The 21835-nt window shown below is 35.2% G+C and overlaps 1 protein-coding gene across 1 annotated transcript in view; it reads right to left on the reverse strand.

Annotated features, from left to right (window-relative positions):
- The window catches only part of LOC129246197 (kinesin-like protein KIF12), a 59193-nt gene extending 38457 nt beyond the window's left edge, over window positions 1–20736 (reverse strand). The window contains exon 1 of the mRNA XM_054884797.1: window positions 20396–20736. Coding sequence (XP_054740772.1) covers window positions 20396–20694 — 299 coding nt within the window. The 5' untranslated portion in view covers window positions 20695–20736. The remainder of the gene's footprint in view (window positions 1–20395) is intronic.
- Window positions 20737–21835: the final 1099 nt, after the last annotated feature.

The raw sequence follows: 21835 nt of genomic DNA on the forward strand, positions 1-21835 counted from the left end.
GGTGAACAAAGGATTTTCTTGCATGCCGGTTTCCAAAAAAAGTATGTATGTAGGCATATGTGATGGTAGCTTCAGAATTCGCTTTACAAAATACTTTTGCAATATACCAACTTCTTCAAACCACACGAAACCCCACACCTGTACTGCGTATGATTGTATTGAACGACAAACTGCAAGAAAAAGTTTCCATTTAGCTTCAATTCAATTCTTTCTTTTCTAAAAGACAAGGCCACGAAGCATTAATACCATTCTTTGCTGCAGCTGTTCTGTTTTAAACATGTTTTTTAAAATTCATCTGAGGTGTTATTTCCACTTCTAAATAAGTATATCGAGACACAGTCTGTATTTCTTCCTTACTATAATACCATTTCTCCTCTTTACTAAGTTTCCCACCTTTCCGAACACCATTATTAGAGACTTCGAGCGGTTTACTTCAAGATTCCACAGGTTGCAGTAGCTTTCAAGGTTATTAATCATCACTTGTAGTTTGCCTGGGTGATCCGCTAACAAAATGATATCATCCGCATACATTAGAAGTCTAATATTTTTCCCTTCTATGTTTATTCCTCCTTCTAAGCTTTCATGTAAGTCGTTTATGTAAAGAGCAAATAGTATTGGCGACAATAAGCATCTCCGTTTGGCGCCTGAGTTTGTTTTGAATGTATCTGAAATTTCTGAGCCATTCCATACAACTGTCTTTGCATCGCTGTATATACTCGTATTCTCTATGAACTTCACTAGTTTCGTTGCAAGACCAATATGGTGCAGCTTATATATCAAGGCGTTTTTTGATACTCTATCACACACCGCTTTAAAGTCGACAATGGACAATAGCGGATAAATTAAATATATTGTCGACTGTGGAGTAGTTCTTTCTGAAGCCGGCTTGATACTCGTTTAAGATACTGTTCCTTTAGTCCAAGAAGTTATTCTTTCGTTAATTATGCCCATCATAACTGTAGCAATGCAGTTCATGCATGAAATTCCTCTGTAGTTTCCTACCAGTGCAGGATCCTCTTTTTCGAAGATAGGAAAAACTACGCTGGTTCTAAAAGCCTCGTCTACTTTGCATTTTTTGTAAAGATTTGTTGTGTAAGCACATGCCACAGCTGCAATGAAGGTATCGGGAGCATTTTTTAAGAACTCGTAAGGAATTCTATCTATCCCTGGTGCTTTGTTTAATTTAACTTTGTTTAACCAAACTTAACCAAACTTTCGTTTGGTGACAAAACTGCCTCAAGCAGATCGTCAGCGTGGAAGTTTTGTGCATAAAAAAACTTTCAAAATAAACCTTAAATGCATGCGTTGATATGGCGGAACTTATTTCCAAAGCTTCACTCTTTATCTTCTTAACAAATTTCCACTAGCAAGCGCTATCTTTAATGTTGTTAATATTTTCTACAAGCCTGTTATACCATTCTTCTCTATTCCTTATACATACTTCTTTAAAATATTTATTTGATTTTAAGTATAACAATTTATTTGTTTCACTATAGCTTTCTCTAAGGGCACTTAAACTTTGAAATGACGAAATTCTTGCTTCTTCACATTCTTTGTTAAACCACTCATTCTTTCCTAACCTTTTTGATTTCCTTTGGTACCTTATCGACGACTGTGCTATTGCTTCTTGGAGATTTTGAATATTAATTTCTTTTACTCTACTTATAATTCCTATATTCTTATTTCAGTTTTCTTGATACTTCTCCATTTTTTGGATATTCCAATTCAACTTTGGCAATAAGCAACATTTTGACATTTTGCAGACTCTTCCACCCAACTTCAATTTAATTGGCAAATGGTCCGACCAACTTTTAAAATCAACTTCAAAGTCTAAAATTAAGCGGTGTAATACATCTTTGTTGACTATACAGTAATCTATTGTCGATTCTCCCACTTGACTGATGAAAGTGAAATTTCCTTCGAGATCCCCTTTTGTTCTACCATTTAAAACAATTAATCCGAAGTCATTACACAAATCAAGCAAGATCTTACCTTTACCATTCTCTATCTTATCCTTTGAATTTCTTCTTTCGAACCATGTATCGCCCCCTACCAAGTCTTGGAGCTGGAGTTGTTGAATATATATAAATACTTTATATTCAAACTTAAATTTTTCTTGTAGAGTACTCCTTATACAGATGGTGGCAGAATTAGGTTTTAAATTTAAAATTCCTTCCTAACCACTGAACGCATAAGCGGGGAGGGACCACTTAACGTCGTTATTCGTGCGTTTGCAATCGAAGCGTATTTCAAGGCCAATGATTTGTGTAAAACTGCGTGATGCCCCAATTATATTATATCGACTATATTACCGATGCTGACATTTGTACCGTCGTTTAGCAGATTGACGTTCTTATCCTAAGATAAATCTGCCCCGGTTTTGTGAAACACCGAACCTTCTAGATGGAATAATCTCGTTGTATCAGTTGTTCTTTGAGGCTCTATGAATTAAAAGAGCATCTCTGACATGTGCATGCGGTTATAATAACATGTGGCCTATTTACTTGTGGATGTCGTGTTTTTGATACTGCGCATTAACTCCTTGCTAGGTCATTTAGCTCGACGAAACTCGGGCCCAACTGTTACGCGTCAACGCGCGGTAAACAGATCAGAAGAATATAAACTACTTTGTAATAGCAATTATGAGGCCCTTGACTAATTATGGAGGCGTACAAATAGAAACTAACATTCAATCACGATCCAGGGTCGTGATGTTTATGTTTGATCCGACAAGACTATCTGTACACGCCCTCGGCTCGTGATATATACGTTTGGCCCTACGATCTATGCACGAGTCATAATCATCTTTGGACCAAAATTTTCATCACGAGTCAGACTCGTTAAAGCACGGCAAGTGGTTAAGAAAAAAAAGAGCGTCAGATGGCGAGGTTGTTAGTCGTCATAGCGTTTTAAAGATTACAGCCCTTCGACGTCAAACTTTTATCACTGAGCGCAGATTGTACTGGACGAATTAATGGTCTGAGCCCAAGAGTGATAGATTAACAAGTGAACAACAAAAAAAGACGGCGTTGCACAATAAATCCGCTCGTTAATAACAATAAGAATTAAAAACAATATAACAAAACTCAATAGCGATTTCTGGATGTCGCCACCCCTGTATTCATCCCGCCGCACACTGGGGATTTTTGTACAGAGATGCGGAAAAAAGTATACATCCCAAAAAATATTTACATTTTTACTACTAACGAAGTTGTATATATTTGTGTATGAAAAGAACATGTTTAAAAACTATTTTTTAAAAAAATTTTAAAAAGCAATGTTTTTTAAAATTCATAAATTTTAATTTTTTTTTTTTTATTAATATAAGCTAGCAAATATTTACGCACAGGATACATATAAGTTCATAATTCTGAATTACCCTCAAAATGTCAAAACAAAATTAAAAGTGTTTCGTTATCATTATGCACACACTAGAAAGCGTTTAGTTATTATCATTGCCAAAAAATAATCAGTGGCGCCTGGTGGCACCTGGTGGCACCTGCAATTGATTAAAACTGAAAGAGACGCTATTAAGCAACACGTTGATACTAGTTTCTGACCGTAGGTAAATGTAGCTCAACTTGCAGATTTAAGAATATGAAGGAATATGAATTTTTTTTTTTCGTAAAATTAATTATAAATAGATAATCAAATGCTTCACATTTGTTCTTCCGGCTAAAATATATAAAAATATCGTACCCTAAATGAAAAATAAAAAATTGGAAGTCGGCTCAAGCAAAAGGAAAAAAAACCACCTTGGGCTTTGAAGTTTTTTCTTAGTCAGTTCAATACTATAAAAAAAATATACTTTTGACATATCTATAAAAAAAAACTGTAAGTCGGAGTTTAGTAATTCTTTTTGATTTTATTGTTGGTTCTATTCTGGAATTTAGAAATACCATTAAACATTGCGTAGGTGGTATGTTGCAAATTTGACTTTCTTCCGCTAAATCCCCAGTGTGCGCCGTGGTATAAGTCTATGATAACTCATGAAATGGTACACATGTCCACAATACTGACAATACTCCACAACACTGTCTATCCCAATATGATCGATTTATTAATATTTTCTCGATTTTAGAGCTGGACGCATTTTTTGTCTGAAACCTGGGGATATAGATTACGATGATTACCGGATAGAACTCCGGGGAAATCGATCAGTCTATATTTATTAGCAGGGATTTTCTCGTGGAAGCTGTCCTGACTAGGGCGTCACTCAATAGTGATTTCCTCAAAGAAGATATGTATAGCAAGTCGAATTTTTGTAAGACCCTTGAACTAGTTAGACAAAAAACTAAAAAAACCAAGAATTGAAATTCCTTTACCAGGTTCTTCTTATTATAAAATGAGCATGATGTGTTCTTGTAGGGTGCACTATATAAAGTTTACTGTGTCATACGAAAGCTGCAATTGTGCTCTAATTTTCATGTATTTGAATTCGCATAACTTTCCTTCCAAATTTGTAGTATACAACATGTTTTCTAGTAATATTGCTATATTTTTGAACATTAACAATTGTTTGTACAAAATAAATTTTCTAAATACAAATAAGTTTCAGAAGAAACACCAGAAAAGTATACCCACAAATAAGTGGTCCTTTACTTTACAATTTGCAATTTAATGCTCCTTTCTTACTAAAACTTAAAATCTGAAAACTTTTTTATAGTTTATTTTAACCCTTAAGCGTTTTCGTGTTAATTTGACACAATTTTTAAACTGAAGTGAACTATTTGATTCAAATTAACCTGGGATTTTAGTTCAGTGTGAAAATCACATATGAGATTTCAATATTAAAGTTCCTTTTAGTGAGTAGGTATTGTTCCAATGCTTTACCCCAAATAAAAAAAAAGTGCACTACGACAACACATTCGTGATAAAAAATGGACGAGGGTTAAGCGAATAATAAAGGCACCAGCAATAAGGGCTTTCGACAATACGTCATATCAAGCGGCGCAACGGGCTACGCTGAGTGGCCATAATCTAATGATTACTGCAAATGTTGCTATCTATGCTCACGACAAGAAAAATCAAGGCATGGAAAAATTAGCTACAGACTCTCTTGTTCTGTGGACGTTGTTTATACATAAACTCTTCCACATGCTGAATGACCAAAGGCTTGGCACACATGATTATGCGGGCGATTTGCTGATCTGCATTTCAGGGAAACATGAGGAAACAATATCGGACCTCATGCAATGAGCACTAAGCATCACCCAGAAGTGGTGCAACAGTAGAGACATTCTACAAATCCAAAAGACAATCCTCGTAGCATTAACCCGGAGAAGGAAACTATATACGATAAAACCGACTCTATGGATAAAATGATGAGTTTTTCTAAGGAAGCAACATATTTTGGTGTGGTGCTTGACAGAATACTCACTTGAAGTGCCTCTTGGAAGTGCCAACAGGCGACGAGAGCCTTTTTTCAAGCACTCGCGCGTGGTACTCGAGCACAATAGATGACATCAGAGATTGCAGTTCGTTATGACTCAATAAAATTGAACTAAAGCCGAGTAGTGTTCAAATATTTGTGACACACCAAGAATCTCGGCCATATAGATATGCATGTATAAGTAGGATAATTTTCTTCTACATTTGAACAAATTTATTTTTTAGGCATATGTTAGTCTCTTAACTGACCACCAAGTGCCAGAATGGCAGTAACCATTAGGTCCAAATCAATTTCCTGTGTACATATATATGTAAGTATGTTTACTAGACAACCGTTAATACTTAGAACAAACACTAATTGGCTAATGGAGTTGATGTTGGGGTTGAACAAGATAAAGCGCCAAAGGCATTGTGCTTTGGCAAGAGGAGTCAATGAGCGCGTGCAAAGATAAGACTAATATTGTTTTCGTTATTCGCTGCACCACTCACCCTTAACCTACTTACAAAATAATGCTTTTAGGACATGATCGATTTTATAATTAAAGAAAACATTTCCTTTCGAAGAAAAATTACTGACTACTAAACAAATTAACTGCCAAATCGAGTTTGGAACTCGAATGGTTATTAGATATTAATTTTAGAACATTTGCGTATGTAGTCAATTATTGAGTTTTAATATTTACTTACACAAATATGTTTTCTTAGATGTACAAATCCGTTTACCTAGATATGTGACACACAATAAATTACCAAACGTGAAAAAAATGAACAAGTGGATTTCTCGTAAGTTCTTTGCTGGAAAATTCTACTAGGTACATACATACATAGACATGCATACAAAATGTCAAAGTAAGGCGTAAATACATATGTACATATAATTTCGGATTGTTCGTTCAAATACTATGTACATATATACAGGGAAACCTCTCCTTACGAACCCCTTTATTAGGCGGACATCTCCCTTGGGCGGAGGTTTGGGACAGTTAAACAAGAGATAATAATACATGGACCGAAGGCCTAGATTTCGGGCTGGATTTTTTTATTGATGAAAACATGGAAACTATTGACGATAATAGTACTGACACTGAAAGTATTACCAAAGAATTTAATGAAATGTTCTTAACTGACTAAAAACGTAACGAATACCATCCAACAGCTATCGAATTCACCTTATATTGCTCCATGCGTTTTTTTCTGTTTGATCGACGCGAAAAAACAGTACGGGGCGTTATGACACCCGAAAGGAAATAACGGAAGAATCGAAGACGGCTTTGATGGCTATACCGAAAATAGAGTTCCAGAAATGTTTCGAGAGCTAGATCAAACCGGAACTTTTTGATCAAGGTGGTATTTATTTAAATCGAAATCTATTGTATTACTCCTTAGTTCAAGTACATGTCTTGATGTTGTTCCACACATAATGGATGGACCTACAGTTTCAAGCCGAGTCCGAACGGCATCTATTTTTTTATGAGTAGCTTTTGGCAGGGCAGAAATACTCTCGGAGGTTTGCCATTACCTGCCAAGGGGCGACCGCTATTAGAAACAACTTTTTCTTCATTTTGGTGTTTCACCGAGATTCGAACCTACGTTCTCTCTTTATTACGAGTGGTAGTCACGCACCAACCCATTCGGCAACGGCGGAAGATAAGAAAGGAAAATCCAATGTATGTAGAACTACTTGAACAAGACAGTATAAAAGCTTTACTATCTAATAGGTTATCACCAAAATTTAGGAAATATTTTGGAAGCAACAACAGAAGCCCCTGGAAAAAGGGTAATAAGGGAATACAAATGGGAAAAATAAAACGCCATGGTTCCCTGAAGAAGTAAACAAATCAACAAAAGAGAAAAAAGCAGTCATACATGGAGTATAGATCGATGAACACTGAAGATGGTAAGCATCGCTACAAATAAAAGGATAATAGAAATAAAAGAGTCCTACTTGGAAGGCTCACTAAGGCAATGAAGAGGGATATATACGGTGCACAAAGGAAAGTGTGGAAGATGTTAAGACATAGAAAGTTGCAAATAAATGAAACTGTTAAGATCCATAAAATTCATATTGATAACTGGGAAATGTACATATATCAAAGTGTTATATAAAACCATGCCCAACACGGGACCAACCCCTCTTCGATTTGAATATGAATATGAATAATGAAATAGATAGAATAAAGAAATGCGATAAAGTTCTTAAATAATGGAAAGGCGCTTGGCCAAGACCGCATCACAAATGAAGTGTTGAAATATGAAATACATATAATATCATCTATATCGGAAGCTACAACAACTTTTTAATATTATACTGATACACGAAAAAATTCCATTATACTGGAAGACAAGTAAAGGGTCTTCCAAAGTGATGTTTAGATGTCAGTAGTGAAAAATTCATAGACTGCACCTTTTTATGTCATGTTTGCAATTTGTCAAGTGGACAGATGTACAATTTTACACGATAGAACAAATTATCGAAATGTGTTATGAAAATTGTTAGCAAGTCAGTTCAATTAAATGCAAGTCAGCTCTAAAGCAAAACCTCAGCAAGTCAGCTGAATGTAACTCTACGCAACAACCATTTTGATATTGGTCAGAGAAGGGTAGCGTGCACTCGTTAATTAATTTTTAATAAAGTTTAAGTTTGCTTCAAAAGCCCGTAAAATGTTTATTTGTTTTTTTCCTTCTAATATATTGAGTCGACAAAAATAGTCCTATAATCTTTAAGAACAACATATCACAAAATTCGTGGTGTTTTTGTAGAGATAATCCCCCGAATGAGCTTACAATTCAAAGGTTGGTGAAAAAATTTCTGGGAAACTAAAAACTAAACGTTCTGCTGATTAAATTGCTGCTGAAACGTTGCAACCTTCAACATCGATATTTCAACGTCCTCAACAATTAGGCTTTCACGGCTGCCTATGCGACCTTCGATTGAGTCAGGCTGGAATATGTACATACATATTACATAAGAAATATTAAAAGAATGAAATGCTCCCCGACAGATTGTCAAAATGATTAATGACATCAAATTTATTAAAAGCATAGATTGTGCAATAGGAATACGACAGGGGGAGCTCTAAGCCCAAAACTATTTAATCTTATCATGGATGAAATTATTGAGGAGGTTAACCAACTTCAAGGTTACAATTTGAATCACTAACACTTAATAACTATTTGCTACGCAGAGGATGCTGTTTTTCTAGCAGACTGCAAATATATTCTCTAGACTTCTATATCGCTTCGTAACAACGAGTACGTACAAGTAGTATTGAAAAAACCAAGTCCATACTAATATCTAAAAATCTAACATTCGAGCGGCGTTCTGTTAACTGATTCAAATGAGCAACTGAAAAAGTGTTTTGAACATTTCCAACAAATTCTTGAACTCGCACCCGAACTCACTGTAGACACTTTTAAAAATACAGGCACAGTTACAGGAATTCGGCACATAAATAAGATCAATAGCAGTTGTTCAGACAGCATAGAAATAAGAGTTGCAATAGAATCTATGAATATAAATAAAGTTCCGTGCATTGATGGTATTACGGCTGAAATGCTTAAGTAGATGCAACGACAAGTGCTAATATGCTGCTGCCTCTTTTCAAAACTATTTGGGAAACCGAGAGCTATCCATCTGATTGGTTACAGGGCATACTAAAAAAAGGATATCCAACTGATTGCAATAACTAGAGGGGAATCATGCTGCTTAGCTCAACATACAAAGTCTCCTGCAAAATCTTGCTTAATCGCATACAAGATAAAGTCGAAAAAACACTCCGGAGGGAACAAGCTGGTTTCCGTGCCGCGAATTCATGTGTTGGTTCCCTAAGAATCATTATTTGACAAATTAATGAAATGCAGCAACCTTTCAACATGAAATTTGTAGATTTTGAATAAGAATTCGATTATGTTAAGCAAGAAAGCTTATTTAATGCACTGAAGCCTAATAATGTTACCATTGCTGGCCAACAGATTGAAGATGTTGAAGAGTTCACGTGTCTTGGTAGCCAAATTACTCCAAATGGTGACGCTTTTGCTGACATAACAGGAAGATTAAACAAAGCAAAAGCAGCCTTTGCGAAAACGAAAATACGTATTTTTAATTCTAACATCAAATCGGTTGTTATTGTTGTAGCAACATAAACATTCCCTATAAATATACCGAGAATGCTGCTGAAGTGACAGTCCTTGGCCGAACATAAATCCGGGTCGCTTCGGTTGGTCAACATCAGTGGAGAAAGTTTTTTAATTACAAGCCTTTGTAAATCGAAACCTCCGTATATTAATACGCGTTTGGTAGCCAGAAAAAAAAACAGACGATGAAATCAAGTTGCAATTGACGTCGAAATCTGTAAGAAGAAGTGGGCATGGGTTGAATACACCCTCAGAAAACCAGGCCAAGAAATACCAACGATGGCCATACAATGGAACTCCCAAGCGTATAGACGCAGGGGTAGACGAAGAGGATCCTGGCGACGCAGCCTGCATTGCGAAATAACCCGCAACGATCTTATCTGGACCCAATTGAGGCAAAACGCAAACGATAGAAATTAACGGAAATCATTAACTTTGGCACTATGCGCCATATAATCGGCACTTAAGTAAACTATAATAACACAGGCCTGCGAAATTTAACTTTTTTCAGTTTCTAGAATGGCTGTACTTGTTTCTTGTAGTTTTTTATGCGCTGAAAACGAATCTGACCTTCAAAATGCTCCATCACGTCAGGATTTTTGGTAAATGAAGCCTAAAAGGTCAAAAAATGACCATTTTAGCCATTTTTGATAATTTTTTTTGGGATAGAAAATTTTTTTTTTTCAATTTTCGACGAAAAGGTTGCATAGTACAACTCTTTAGCTTTAAAACCCATTTTTTTTAAATTATTGTACGACTTAAAAAAAAAAAGTTATGACATTTTGAAATTAACAGTTTTAGTTACGCCAATAGACGTTATACCCAACGATTCTTTAGACAGTTCTTGGGAAAAATATTTTCCAAAAAATCTTGTTTCTACCTTATTGGCTTGAAATTTTTTAATCGGGGGTTTTCGGGGTCGCTGATTACGAATCTGAAGTCGGATTTTCAAAATTCAAAATGGCGAATCCAATATGGCAGAAAAAAATTAAAAACTCCTGGTATTCGCTTGAAATTTGTTAGTCGGGGGTTTTGGGGGTCGCTGATTGCGAATCTAAACTCAAATTTTCAAAATTCAAAATGGCAAAATGACGTATTTTATTAATATAGAAATTGTCGGAATACCTTGAAAATCGTAACTCGGAGGTTTTTGTGGTCACTTATACAAAATCTATTGTCAGTTTTTAAAAATTCAAAATTTCCGTTCCAAAATGGCCTACATTTTTGAAAGAATTTTAATAGAATTTCGTTTCTCTGAGGTTTTTGAACCAGTTAAGGCTGCAAAAAAAATTAAACTATTTAACGTGAAAACGGAGGACAAACTGGGAAGAAGATAAAAATACGACCTCCAAAAGTAACATTGAAAGATGATGAGATAAGTTAAAGTAAGAATAGAACATACATATAAGTAGAGAAAGGTCGCACCAGTGAAGTTAAGAACAATTAAAGATCAGACCAGTGAAGGGTGAGAACAGGGGAAAATCCGAGTAGCTTGGGTTAGTGCAGGTGTTAGTTCTTTCCTAACTGGCCACTCTTTTCTTGTCCAATGCTCTGACCTATACCTGCTGTCCCACTGGCACAGAAAACAGGGATATTTTGTGTATCCCGACTGTTGACCTAAGATCATTGATATTATTTTTAAATCACCGCAAATGACCCACTTATGCTCATCATATTTTACATAAGTAAGTAGAGTTGCGATATTGTCGTAGGTTTCTTTCATTTCAACAGAGTGAGCAATGGGTATAGAAGCACACTTACTCCCATTATGCAATAAGATTGCCTTTAAACTTCCTTTCGATGAATCTATGAATAAGCGCCAATCATTAGCATCATAGTTTTCGACTCCCAAACATTTCAATAATTCTGGTACATTGTTACAGAATACTAAAGACTCATGTTGTGAAAAGAAGTCTAGAAATTCTTTTTCTCTATTTCTATACCAATAGAATGTAGTATCTTCCGCAAGTAAATTTTTTTCTTTTAGTCTTGATCCAAGGAGTTCAGCATTGTCTTTTGTAAGATTAAGGTCTCTAACGAGGTCATTTAAGTCACTCTGGGTGAAAAGTTGTGGTTCAGATCTGAATTCTTTATCAGAATAATCGACGTCAACACCAGTTTCATCAATACAATCATCTTCACTTAGCTCCATGGCATTTTTAGAAAAAGAAGGTGGCAATGGTGCAGGGATATTTTCATCTTCATAAAACACAGGTTTTGAAACAGAAGTGACAACAGGATAGGAAATATTATTTTTATTTTTTGCATTAAATCCGCCAACTTTGCACAAGCAAAAATAGCAATCGTCATGCGACTGAGGTTCTCGCCAAATCATAGGAATATGAAATGGCATTTTCTTTCCATTTTTAGACCATGAGTTTAAAGTACAAGTGCAACTAATACAAACTGAATTAGGAACCCATGTTTTATCAAGATTCCTCATCTCCATTTAAAGTAGCCCTGGTAATTTATTTTAGTAGATTCATTAATTTTTCGTCTCTGTTTTTCTGGGAGGTACCTCCCGCATATGTAACAAAATTTATCAGGAGAATTAATACAAATTCGTTTCGACATCTTTTTCACGTAAAACAAAAAAGGATAAAGATGTATATTTTAAAACAATTGTGCAGAAAAGTATTCGAAAATGCAGATTTATGATAACAGTATTGATAACAATCGTCGCACTGTCTCATTCGAGAAGAAGTGGATTCGCGTTGAACACAGTCAAATGAAATTAGAAACAAATGATAAACGCTTGTTCCAAATCTTCATTCGACAAACTAAATTTACAAATTTATATCAAAGTATCCATATACTGAGACGTATACTGTTAAATTAAAATATTAATTAATATTAAACAAGAACGTGTTGTACTAAAACAAAAGGTAAACGCTGTTTAATCCCTTTACAGTGTTTGACCTCTATAAAGACAAAACAAAATCGTGCCTTTAATGTATTTGACCGCTATAGTAGCACGACGGTTTTTGATGACTGCGGCTTCCCGAGAGTTGCGATGTGTGTTGAGCGATGGCTGGCATCGGAATGACCAATTGACCAATGGAAACAGCGGTGGGGAGTGCTGAGTCGCGGGACTCAGCTGCGCGCTGATTGGCTCACGTTTGGCACGTGCACTACTATATATAATATATCGATCGATTCATCGACGTGAAATCCCCACTTGATGCTATTAATAGACTTTTTGGAATTCCGAACGGTAAACAGTAACGAATTTTTGTCGTATTTGAAATAAAATGTATACCGATAAAATATAAAAAATATCCGGTACATCAAAAAATTGCGGTCAAAAATTCAAAATTTAACTAATCTGTCTGAAAATGTGCGCACTGGTGTTTTTGGGGTCCCTGAATCAGACTTCAGCGAATAAAACCGCACCAGTAAACATTTTCATCCAGATCAGTTAAATTTTAAATCTTTTTTCTAGCCATTTTAATTTTTGAACATTTGAGTTTAGATTCGCAATCAGCGACCTCCAAAACCCCCGACTAACAAATTTCAAGCGAATAAGGTAGAAACAAGATTTTTTGGAAAATATTTTTCCCAAGAACTGTCTAAAGAATCGTTGGGTATAACGTCTATTGGCGTAACTGAAACTGTTAATTTCAAAATGTCATAACTTTTTTTTAAAAAATCGTACAATAATTTAAAAAAATGGGTTTTAAAGCTAAAGAGTTGTACTATGCACTTTTCGTCGAAAATTGAAAAAAAAAAAATTTCTATCCCAAAAAAAATTATCAAAAATGGCTAAAATGGTCATTTTTTAACCTTTTAGGCTTCATTTACCAAAGATCCTGACGTGATGGAGCATTTTGAAGGTCAGATTCGTTTTCAGCGCATAAAAAACTACAAGAAACAAGTACAGCCATTCTAGAAACTCACCCTCGCAGGACTGTGTAATTATAATAATAATAATAATACTCTTCTACTTTCAAATAATTGAGCATAAAGATATCGAGCGACCGAAATATCATCACAGAAGTGCGAAAAAGATGACCCAACGACGCGAAAGTGTTGGGTTGTTTGCGTGATATTGTATGGAAAAATAAGCACATGAACGTTGAAAGCAAAACGCGTATATAGGTATAAGTACACGACAATTTTAAGAAGAAGCCAAACAAACACTGTAGATGTTGTAAAATTTATTTTTGTAAGATCCACACGGCACGCATTGAATGGCAAAAGCCTCCGATAACCGACTGATTAAAATTGCACGTGATGGAATACCAGTTGAAAGATGGCGCCCTCCCGAAAAGTGGGCGCACAGCTGGATATCAACTTCAGCAGAAAATTAACAGCAGCTATGTCATTAATATATAATTCAGTGCATACCTATAACAAAACAATACATATATGATATGGTAAAATGTGATACTATAATAATTATATGATAATGTATTTATTTACATCAAATATTTATTTGCTTATTAGTATAAATAGTCTAAATAAATATATACAATCTGTACTGCGGCAGTTTAATGAATACCAAGAAGGTAATATATTATCACAAGAATTGATGACGTCATTCCTCCCAACGGTACATCGTTTTTTATGAGACGATTTTTCATGGCGGACGAGTGAGTTTGTGCTCGACTGCCATTCAGAGAATCTAGGCTGGGAAAAAATGATTTCTAATCACGATCGTCCCGCAACAACCCACAAATTACAAATAAAAGTTGTTTATATCATTAGATGTTTCATGTCCACAGAGGGCATCAAACTCAGGTCAAATCGAAACACAGTCACGCACAAGCCCACTCCACTGCAGTGCATAGGTTACCACAACCATTTTGTATATCGTGAGAAAAATTGAATTAAAATAACGTCTCAAAATATGTAGTTATATACGAATTAAACTCTTCATAGTCTTACACAAAAACAAAATAAAAAAATGCACTAATTAAAAAATCCTTACAGGCAAAATCTTTACGGCTGAGGTACAATGAATTCTATTATATCTCAATCGAAAGGTATTTTGATGCTGAAGGGAAAAGAAATAATCAAATTTCAAATAAACATACATATGTATTTTAAAACGAAAAATCAATTCAAAAATTACACACATATGTTAAAACATGTACTTGTATATATATGTATATGCCTCCTAAATTTATAGTTTAATATTGGTACTGAATTTGAAGTAGCTTGTTAAGAATAAGATCATATGATAGTCAGCGTTGATGAAAATATTCAGCATTGCTGAGAATAAAGTTTTTATCGCATTCTTAATGTCAATGGGAAAAAGTTGATGGAAACATTTGTATGCGGGTTATTTTGCATCTCCCTTCGAGTTATGGATTTTGTCGCTACACTGCTCACTCTAATGTTTCTTTCTAGTCAACGATGAATATTTACTTCATTCATCACATCTGACCAATCACAATTCATAACGTAATTTTTGTGGTAATCAAATTTAGTGTAAATAATCATCGCAAATTGAATTGTAAAAAAGCGGTATGGTCTCGTTTGCATTAGTTTACATTCAAAGTAAAAATATTTGCAAATGCGTTCAGCATATATAATATTAGTAAGAAAATTGTGTATGCATTAGTTTCCAACATCCAGTTCTTGATGGGTTTAGACTAATGCAAGAATGAAGTGAAACTAAAGATACGCAAAGATAAAGATGAAATCAGATACCTAATGCAAGGACAAAGGTAAAGGTGAATATATAGATAAGGAAAACAATGTAGATAAAGATAAGGATAAGGGTGAGGTAAAAGATAAGAACAGAATAAAAATAGAGATGGAGAGATTGGTAGAGATATGTTAAATGTAAGTGACAAAGATGAAGATAAATCTGGTTGCATTTCAACCACTGGGCGAACATTAGTTAAATTAAAAGGTGCTATTAAAAGGTGTATTTCGTACATGTGCCTATCGTATATGTAGTTACAAGCCAAGCCCTACAAATTTTCTGTGGAATAATTCCCCAATATATCAAAAGGTGCATTTCGAAGTAAATAAAAGGACCACCTCATGCCAGAAGAACATATGCTAATATTCCAACTTACTTGATTAACCTTTGGATGTTATACGTTATACCAAAACCTATGATACCATGCGAGCGAGAAAACCCTATACATACATATATTTATAGCGCAAACCAAACTTATTAATTTTCTTAGAGCAATGCACTTTCAATGAGCTCGATTATGAGCATCCGTCGTAGCCGAATGGGTTGGCACGTGGCCACCATTCGGAAGTGGTCATAAAAAATATCTGCTGTTCGGAGTGGGATTAAAGCTGTAGGACCCTCCATTTATAGAACAGCATTAAGACGTACACAACAAGTAAGAGGACCAGCTCCTCTGGTGCACTGCTAATTGCTGACATTTTAGACGAGCAGAGACGCAGTTATTCTGACCGAAGTGGAAGCATGTTCGTATCAATAATACAAAAATATACTAAAGATGCTTCTTTAAAAGCTCTTTTTTTAAATTTACTAAAACTCGCAACGAAACGATGAAATTTGTGGGCAATGTTTATGCTTATTAGTAGAGCTTACGAAAGGTATAAGCTTTACAAACGGTAGCGGGGATATAGGGTTGGCCATGTAAAATTTGCTTTTTGAATCGACTATAAAAAACAAACTAATCAATATTTTTTCAAATTTTGAACATTGTCATTTATGAATGAAAAATAATATCGTTCAAATGACTGCCACGACTGCCTTTACAGTAGGCCATTCGATCAACCCAATTTTTAAGCACATTTTCGATTGTTTGGGTTCCAATTTCATGAATGGCAACTTCGATTTCGCGTTTTAAAGTATCAATCGTCTCTGGATGGTTCGCATAGCATTTGTCCTTAACGGCTCCCCACAAAAAATAGTCCAACGGGCTTAAATCACAGCTCCGAGGCGGCCAATTGATATGTGACAAGTGTGACAAGTTGCACCGTCCTGTTGAAACCAAATGTCGTCCATGTTACTGTAACGCTCGCCATTTACTGTAACCGCGGCTCATGGCTCATTTTCGAAAAAAAATGGCCCGATGATGCCGCCAGACCAAAAACCGCACCAAACAGTGACTCGTTGTGGATGCATTTGCTTCTCTACAGTAACGTATGGATTTTCTGAGCCCCAAATCCGACAATTTAGCTTATTGACGTAGCCACCGACGTGAAAATCAGAAAAGAAGAAGAAGAATCACCACCTTGGAAATAAGTTTTCAATATTTCCCAATTTTGTTCAAGCGTATAGCGTCCCATTTCGTAAATGTCAAACCTTTAAGTAAATTATGAACACATTTCACATGTCATTTGTGTTACCATTCTCAAAAAAATAGGTGGTTCAAAAAGCAAATGCTATATGGCCCACCCTGTATAATGACGCACGACATATTGGTCAACCGAAATTCCTTTCCATTGCAGATTGATTTAAGAATTTGAGAGAACTCATCAGAGATCAGCCAAAGGCTTCATTGAAATTCATGGAATTGAGTACTTTAGACATTTATTTGTGAAATATAGTTTTAACAATAAATTATGAAACTTAAATAGACCACATCAAAAACATTGATTTAATAAATTTTCACTAAGCGACGATAACACGAAATCTCATCCATCGACAATAGTGACCGACTTTTTACGTCTTAACTGTCACCACACTCCATATTCCCGGTGGCTGTTACTTTTCGGAAGGAAATGTCAAATTCAGCATTTTGCGGTAGTACAAAACACTCAGTTGGCTAAAACTTTTTATTTTATTTTATTTTATTTTATTGATTTTATTCATTTTATAAATCCTTGGCTCTCGCTAGACCCGCACATAAGTAAGTAACTCTTGCTCTTGGCTGCGCTCAAACATGTTTCTAACCAACAGTGTTGGCTAAACTTAAAATTGAGGACGAAAGTGAAAATGAAAGTAACATTTTACAGATCCACACGCAACTTCAGCGGATGATATCTAAATGAAGAATCCTAGGACAAAAAAATGAATGCCCGAAAATTCTGGTATATTCTCCTATACTCCGACGACTATATAGTAAGTATCACAAGCGATTTATGGAAAATGGTGCCTATTTGTTGGCTCTCTGTCATATACTCGTACAAACTTAGAGAATCTAAATTAATCACGACAAGAGATTGAAAATTTGTTAAACTACTTTACAACAAAAAAAATTGTTGTGCAGCCAATTGGAAAGCTAACAAAAAAAGCATTACTTATAAGTAAAGTGCTGGAAAATATGCTATCACAACAATTATCTAAATCTCGCCGACAATAGCTTTGCTACAAAAATTTACATATGCATGCGAACATTAGTTTTCTTTAATAAATTATAGTTTTCCAAATGGCCTAGATAAATCATTCTTACTGTCACGTTGTTTATGTTCAAAAGAATGACGTATTACTCGTTTGTATTGATTACAGTGGGAAACGACAGGTTCTTATAAAAGTGCTCTCGAAACTATATTACACGGGCATGACGCGCTAAATGTTTAGTTTTTTTATGAAGCTTCACTGTGAACATTAAAAATATGCACCTATTAGCTGAATATTTAAATTAGCAACTAATAAAATCTATACATACTCGTATACTCGTACATGCATATGGAATGAATATAGTATACAAGCAAATACCCAGCATGCCCTACTCTGCCATTAAGGCAAATTGTTTTATTCTAACGCCTGAGGCTACACCATACTTTTGTTGTTTCATCTTCTGTAAAAATAAATAAATTTTTTGTATTTCTCACTCAAGAGCAGACGAGATAGAGCGGACCATGCGAAAAATGCGGATTTCGAGATTTAATCCACGTAAAGACTTTACATAGTAATTGCCTTTTTCCTCGGGATGACTCTAGTGAAGAGGAAATTCTCATGAGTACTTTTATACTGGCATAGTGATTGCTTTTGAGGTTTGTCGAGCACAGTTTTTTGTATAACAAGTCTAGTTCGATTACATAACATGAGATTTAAATGAATTAATGCAAAGGAAACAATTAATTTGAAAACTTATAATTTATCCGAAGATAGTTTAGTCACGAAGTATTGAGGCCGCACGATGTTTTTTATCAGCAGGTTTTGTACGTAACAGGAAAAGATTAGAAGAAGAATAATACATTTTTTTTATGTCCAAAGGTGAACCCCGGTACCAAAATTTTCCGCTAATATTGGCATCCCTAGTGTTTTCATGGACTAGGTCTCAGTCGCAGTGGTAGTAGCTCAATTTTAGGAACGCCAGTATTTATTTTATATCTGGACTTCAATGCAACTGTGAGTGCAACTGTGAGTGAGTTCATTTACTGTAAAAAATGTCTTTCTTAGGTGGTCAAGGCACCAAGTCCAGAATTAAAACGGACTATGAATACCATGTACTATATATTTGTTTCTAGTCCTCACCCAATAACCTCAAACCTCTGGAGATACACGGCATTCATATTGGATGCTTTCCATTTCAATTCAACCGGGCTATTCGGGTCATGTTCTTCGATTTCGATGTAACTTAAATATGTTGCTCTCTGGTCAAAATAATGAGACACGTATTTTTTTGTTCGCCCGAAAAATTTTTTTTTCAAGCTTTATCGGCAATTTTGTCTTTCGGCTCAAAATCGATTTTTTTTAATTATATTATATAAGAAATTTTTTTTTTAAATGCTCATAACTTAGTCAAAAATGAACCGATTTTAATAATTTTGGGTTCAAAATGATCGTCATTACTTATACGAGCGATTTCATATAGAAACAGTTGCATAAAGGTAGTTGAAATTTTTTTATTTTGCAAAAAACAAAAAGTGCGAAACAGGTTTTTTACTCAAAAATTCATTACTCAAAAACAACGCATTTTAGCTACTAGGCATTCAGCTCAATTAAAGTTTGAGATGTCCTTTTGATTTGGAAAAAGTTATAAAAAAACAAAAATACACTTTTTGAAATATTGAATTTCGAAAAAATTTAAATTTTTTTTCTTTTTTTGCTAAATAAAAAATTTTCAACTACTTTTTTGCAATTGTTTCTACATGAAGTCGCTCATGTAAGTAATTACGATCATTTTGAATCCAGAATTATTAAAATCGGTTCGTTATTGACTAAGTTATGGGCATTTAAAAAAAATTTTTTCTTATATAATATAATTAAAAAAAATCGAGTTTGAGCCGAAAAACAAAATTGCCGATAACTCTTGAAAAAATTTTTTTTCGGGCGAACAAAAAAATACGTGTCTCATTATTTTGACCAGAGAGCAACATATTTGAGTTACATCGAAATCGAAGAACATGACCCGAATAGCCCGGTTGAATTGAAATGGAAAGCATCATTGTTATTGTTGTTGTACATGTGCGGGGAGTGCTGCTGGAATGACAGTCATTGGCCGGATATATAGTAAATCCGGGTCATTCCGGTACTGCAGAACCGACTGTCGGGCGAACGACTCACCGCATTCATAACTGGCTTTGGGTCTGGCCAAAAATAGGCCTCACAACACACTCTGTCTCTCACAGTTCTAAACAACCAGAGAAAAGGAAACGATTTTCCATTTTCTCTGCAAATGCCCAGCCCTGTGGAAGGAGAGAATGTAAACCCTGGGCAAACCACTGTTCGAAAGTCTCGAACAATTGTCTGGCTTAGACGTAAACGACCGAACAAACTGGATATATTCATACTGTAAATAACAGTTAAACAAGTAACGGCAAACGGTTTTCTATGAGGAGCTCCATGGCAGGAATGCACTTGGGGGCTGCCATTGCCTGCCGCTATTGTGAAAACTTTTTCTATCAATTGGTGTTTCGTGCCGTTGCTTTCGAACCTGTGTACTTCCGAATGCTAGTCACGCACCACCATTCGGTTACGATGGCCATTTATGTACCTTATATTTAAAAATATACTTGTGTATGTATGCACATATATACTTACTCATTCTCACGTGAACGTAAAAAAACCGGAGTATTCCTCGAGTTTATAGCACCGGAGCTGCTGGTTGTCTTCTGAGGAGTACTTCGCCGCATGCCGTGGGTCAGGCTTCGTGAACGTGGCATGCCAACAGACGTATTTTGTGCTTGTGTAGGCGTGAAACTTTTACCTGGGCGACGTGTACGTGAGTTTGATAGTCGACTTCGGCGACTACCGGAACCAGAACCGGTACCGACGCCACTTTCATTGCTACTGCCACCACTGCTATTTAAATGGGGGACGCTGGATGCACGTGTAACCATAATTTTAAAATTTTTTCAATCGGGTCTTTTTAACGTAGTAAATTTTTTAATTATAAATTAGTATTTAACCATCGATGTTTCAGTTATCTTATTACCGACCATTCTCTAAATAATTTTCACATTTTCATATATGTATGTATGTACTTGTGCACTTATTATTCATTCATCACTCAATCAAATGGTAAAATCAGGCGCCATAATTTGCTCTCCCACTATTTCGACTAAGTTACGTACATTTGAAAGTAGCTGCTTATGCACATACATATGTATTACGTATTTACATTACAACTCAGGTGGGCATAGGCATCAAAATCACGATATTCGAGGAAAATGCCCAAAGGGGTGGAAAAGCACGTTTTGCGCCTAAGTATATACTTTACTTAATAATATTATGTGTATGTACTGTAAAAATTCGCGGCGTTTTGAAACTAGTCGATGTTTCTACTTCAAAATCCCAATTCAAACTGACTGCCGTGAGTGGTACGGCTACTTTTTATTCGAACAGGTTCGTTAAAAAAGTCGATTAATCGGAATATGGCGGCCAGTGTCCTTTTCGCTTAATGCGTTATAGCAGGAGATTTATGGAAATTTTAACTCTCCATTCACTTCGACTGTTATGAAGACTACGGTCATAGCTTGACCGCTAGCAACATTAGCCACGCAGAGAAAAATATGCCGAATATTTAAATATAGAAGAGCGCAACAACTCGGTCACAATTTTAGCGAATTACACATTCAAGGTTATCTCATAGTACAGGCAAAATATTTAGTAGGTACTTCTAGCAATTGAGCTGCAGCTGTTATATTATATAATACGTACAATTGCAATATAAAACTTTGCTATTTTAAATTTTAACAGTTTGATAAATTGGAAATTGATTCGTGAACTGTTGATTGATTCAAGTTAAAAATATAAAAAAAAAAAATATTGAGAAGAACATTTCAAATAATCTATATATATAAAAATGAAATGATGTTCGTTTGTCCGCATTTTTTTGGGCCGATACGAGGCCAATTTTATTCGTTCTTTTTTCATATTATAGGGATCCACTAGGGGAAGGTTTTTAGCAAAAAAAAATTTCTTTTAAATATTTTCTTCATATAAAAAAAAAGAAAAAATCAAAATATTGTCCAAAACAAA

The sequence above is a fragment of the Anastrepha obliqua genome, chromosome 4 (assembly GCF_027943255.1).
Source record: "Anastrepha obliqua isolate idAnaObli1 chromosome 4, idAnaObli1_1.0, whole genome shotgun sequence".
NCBI classification, from domain to species: domain Eukaryota; kingdom Metazoa; phylum Arthropoda; class Insecta; order Diptera; family Tephritidae; genus Anastrepha; species Anastrepha obliqua.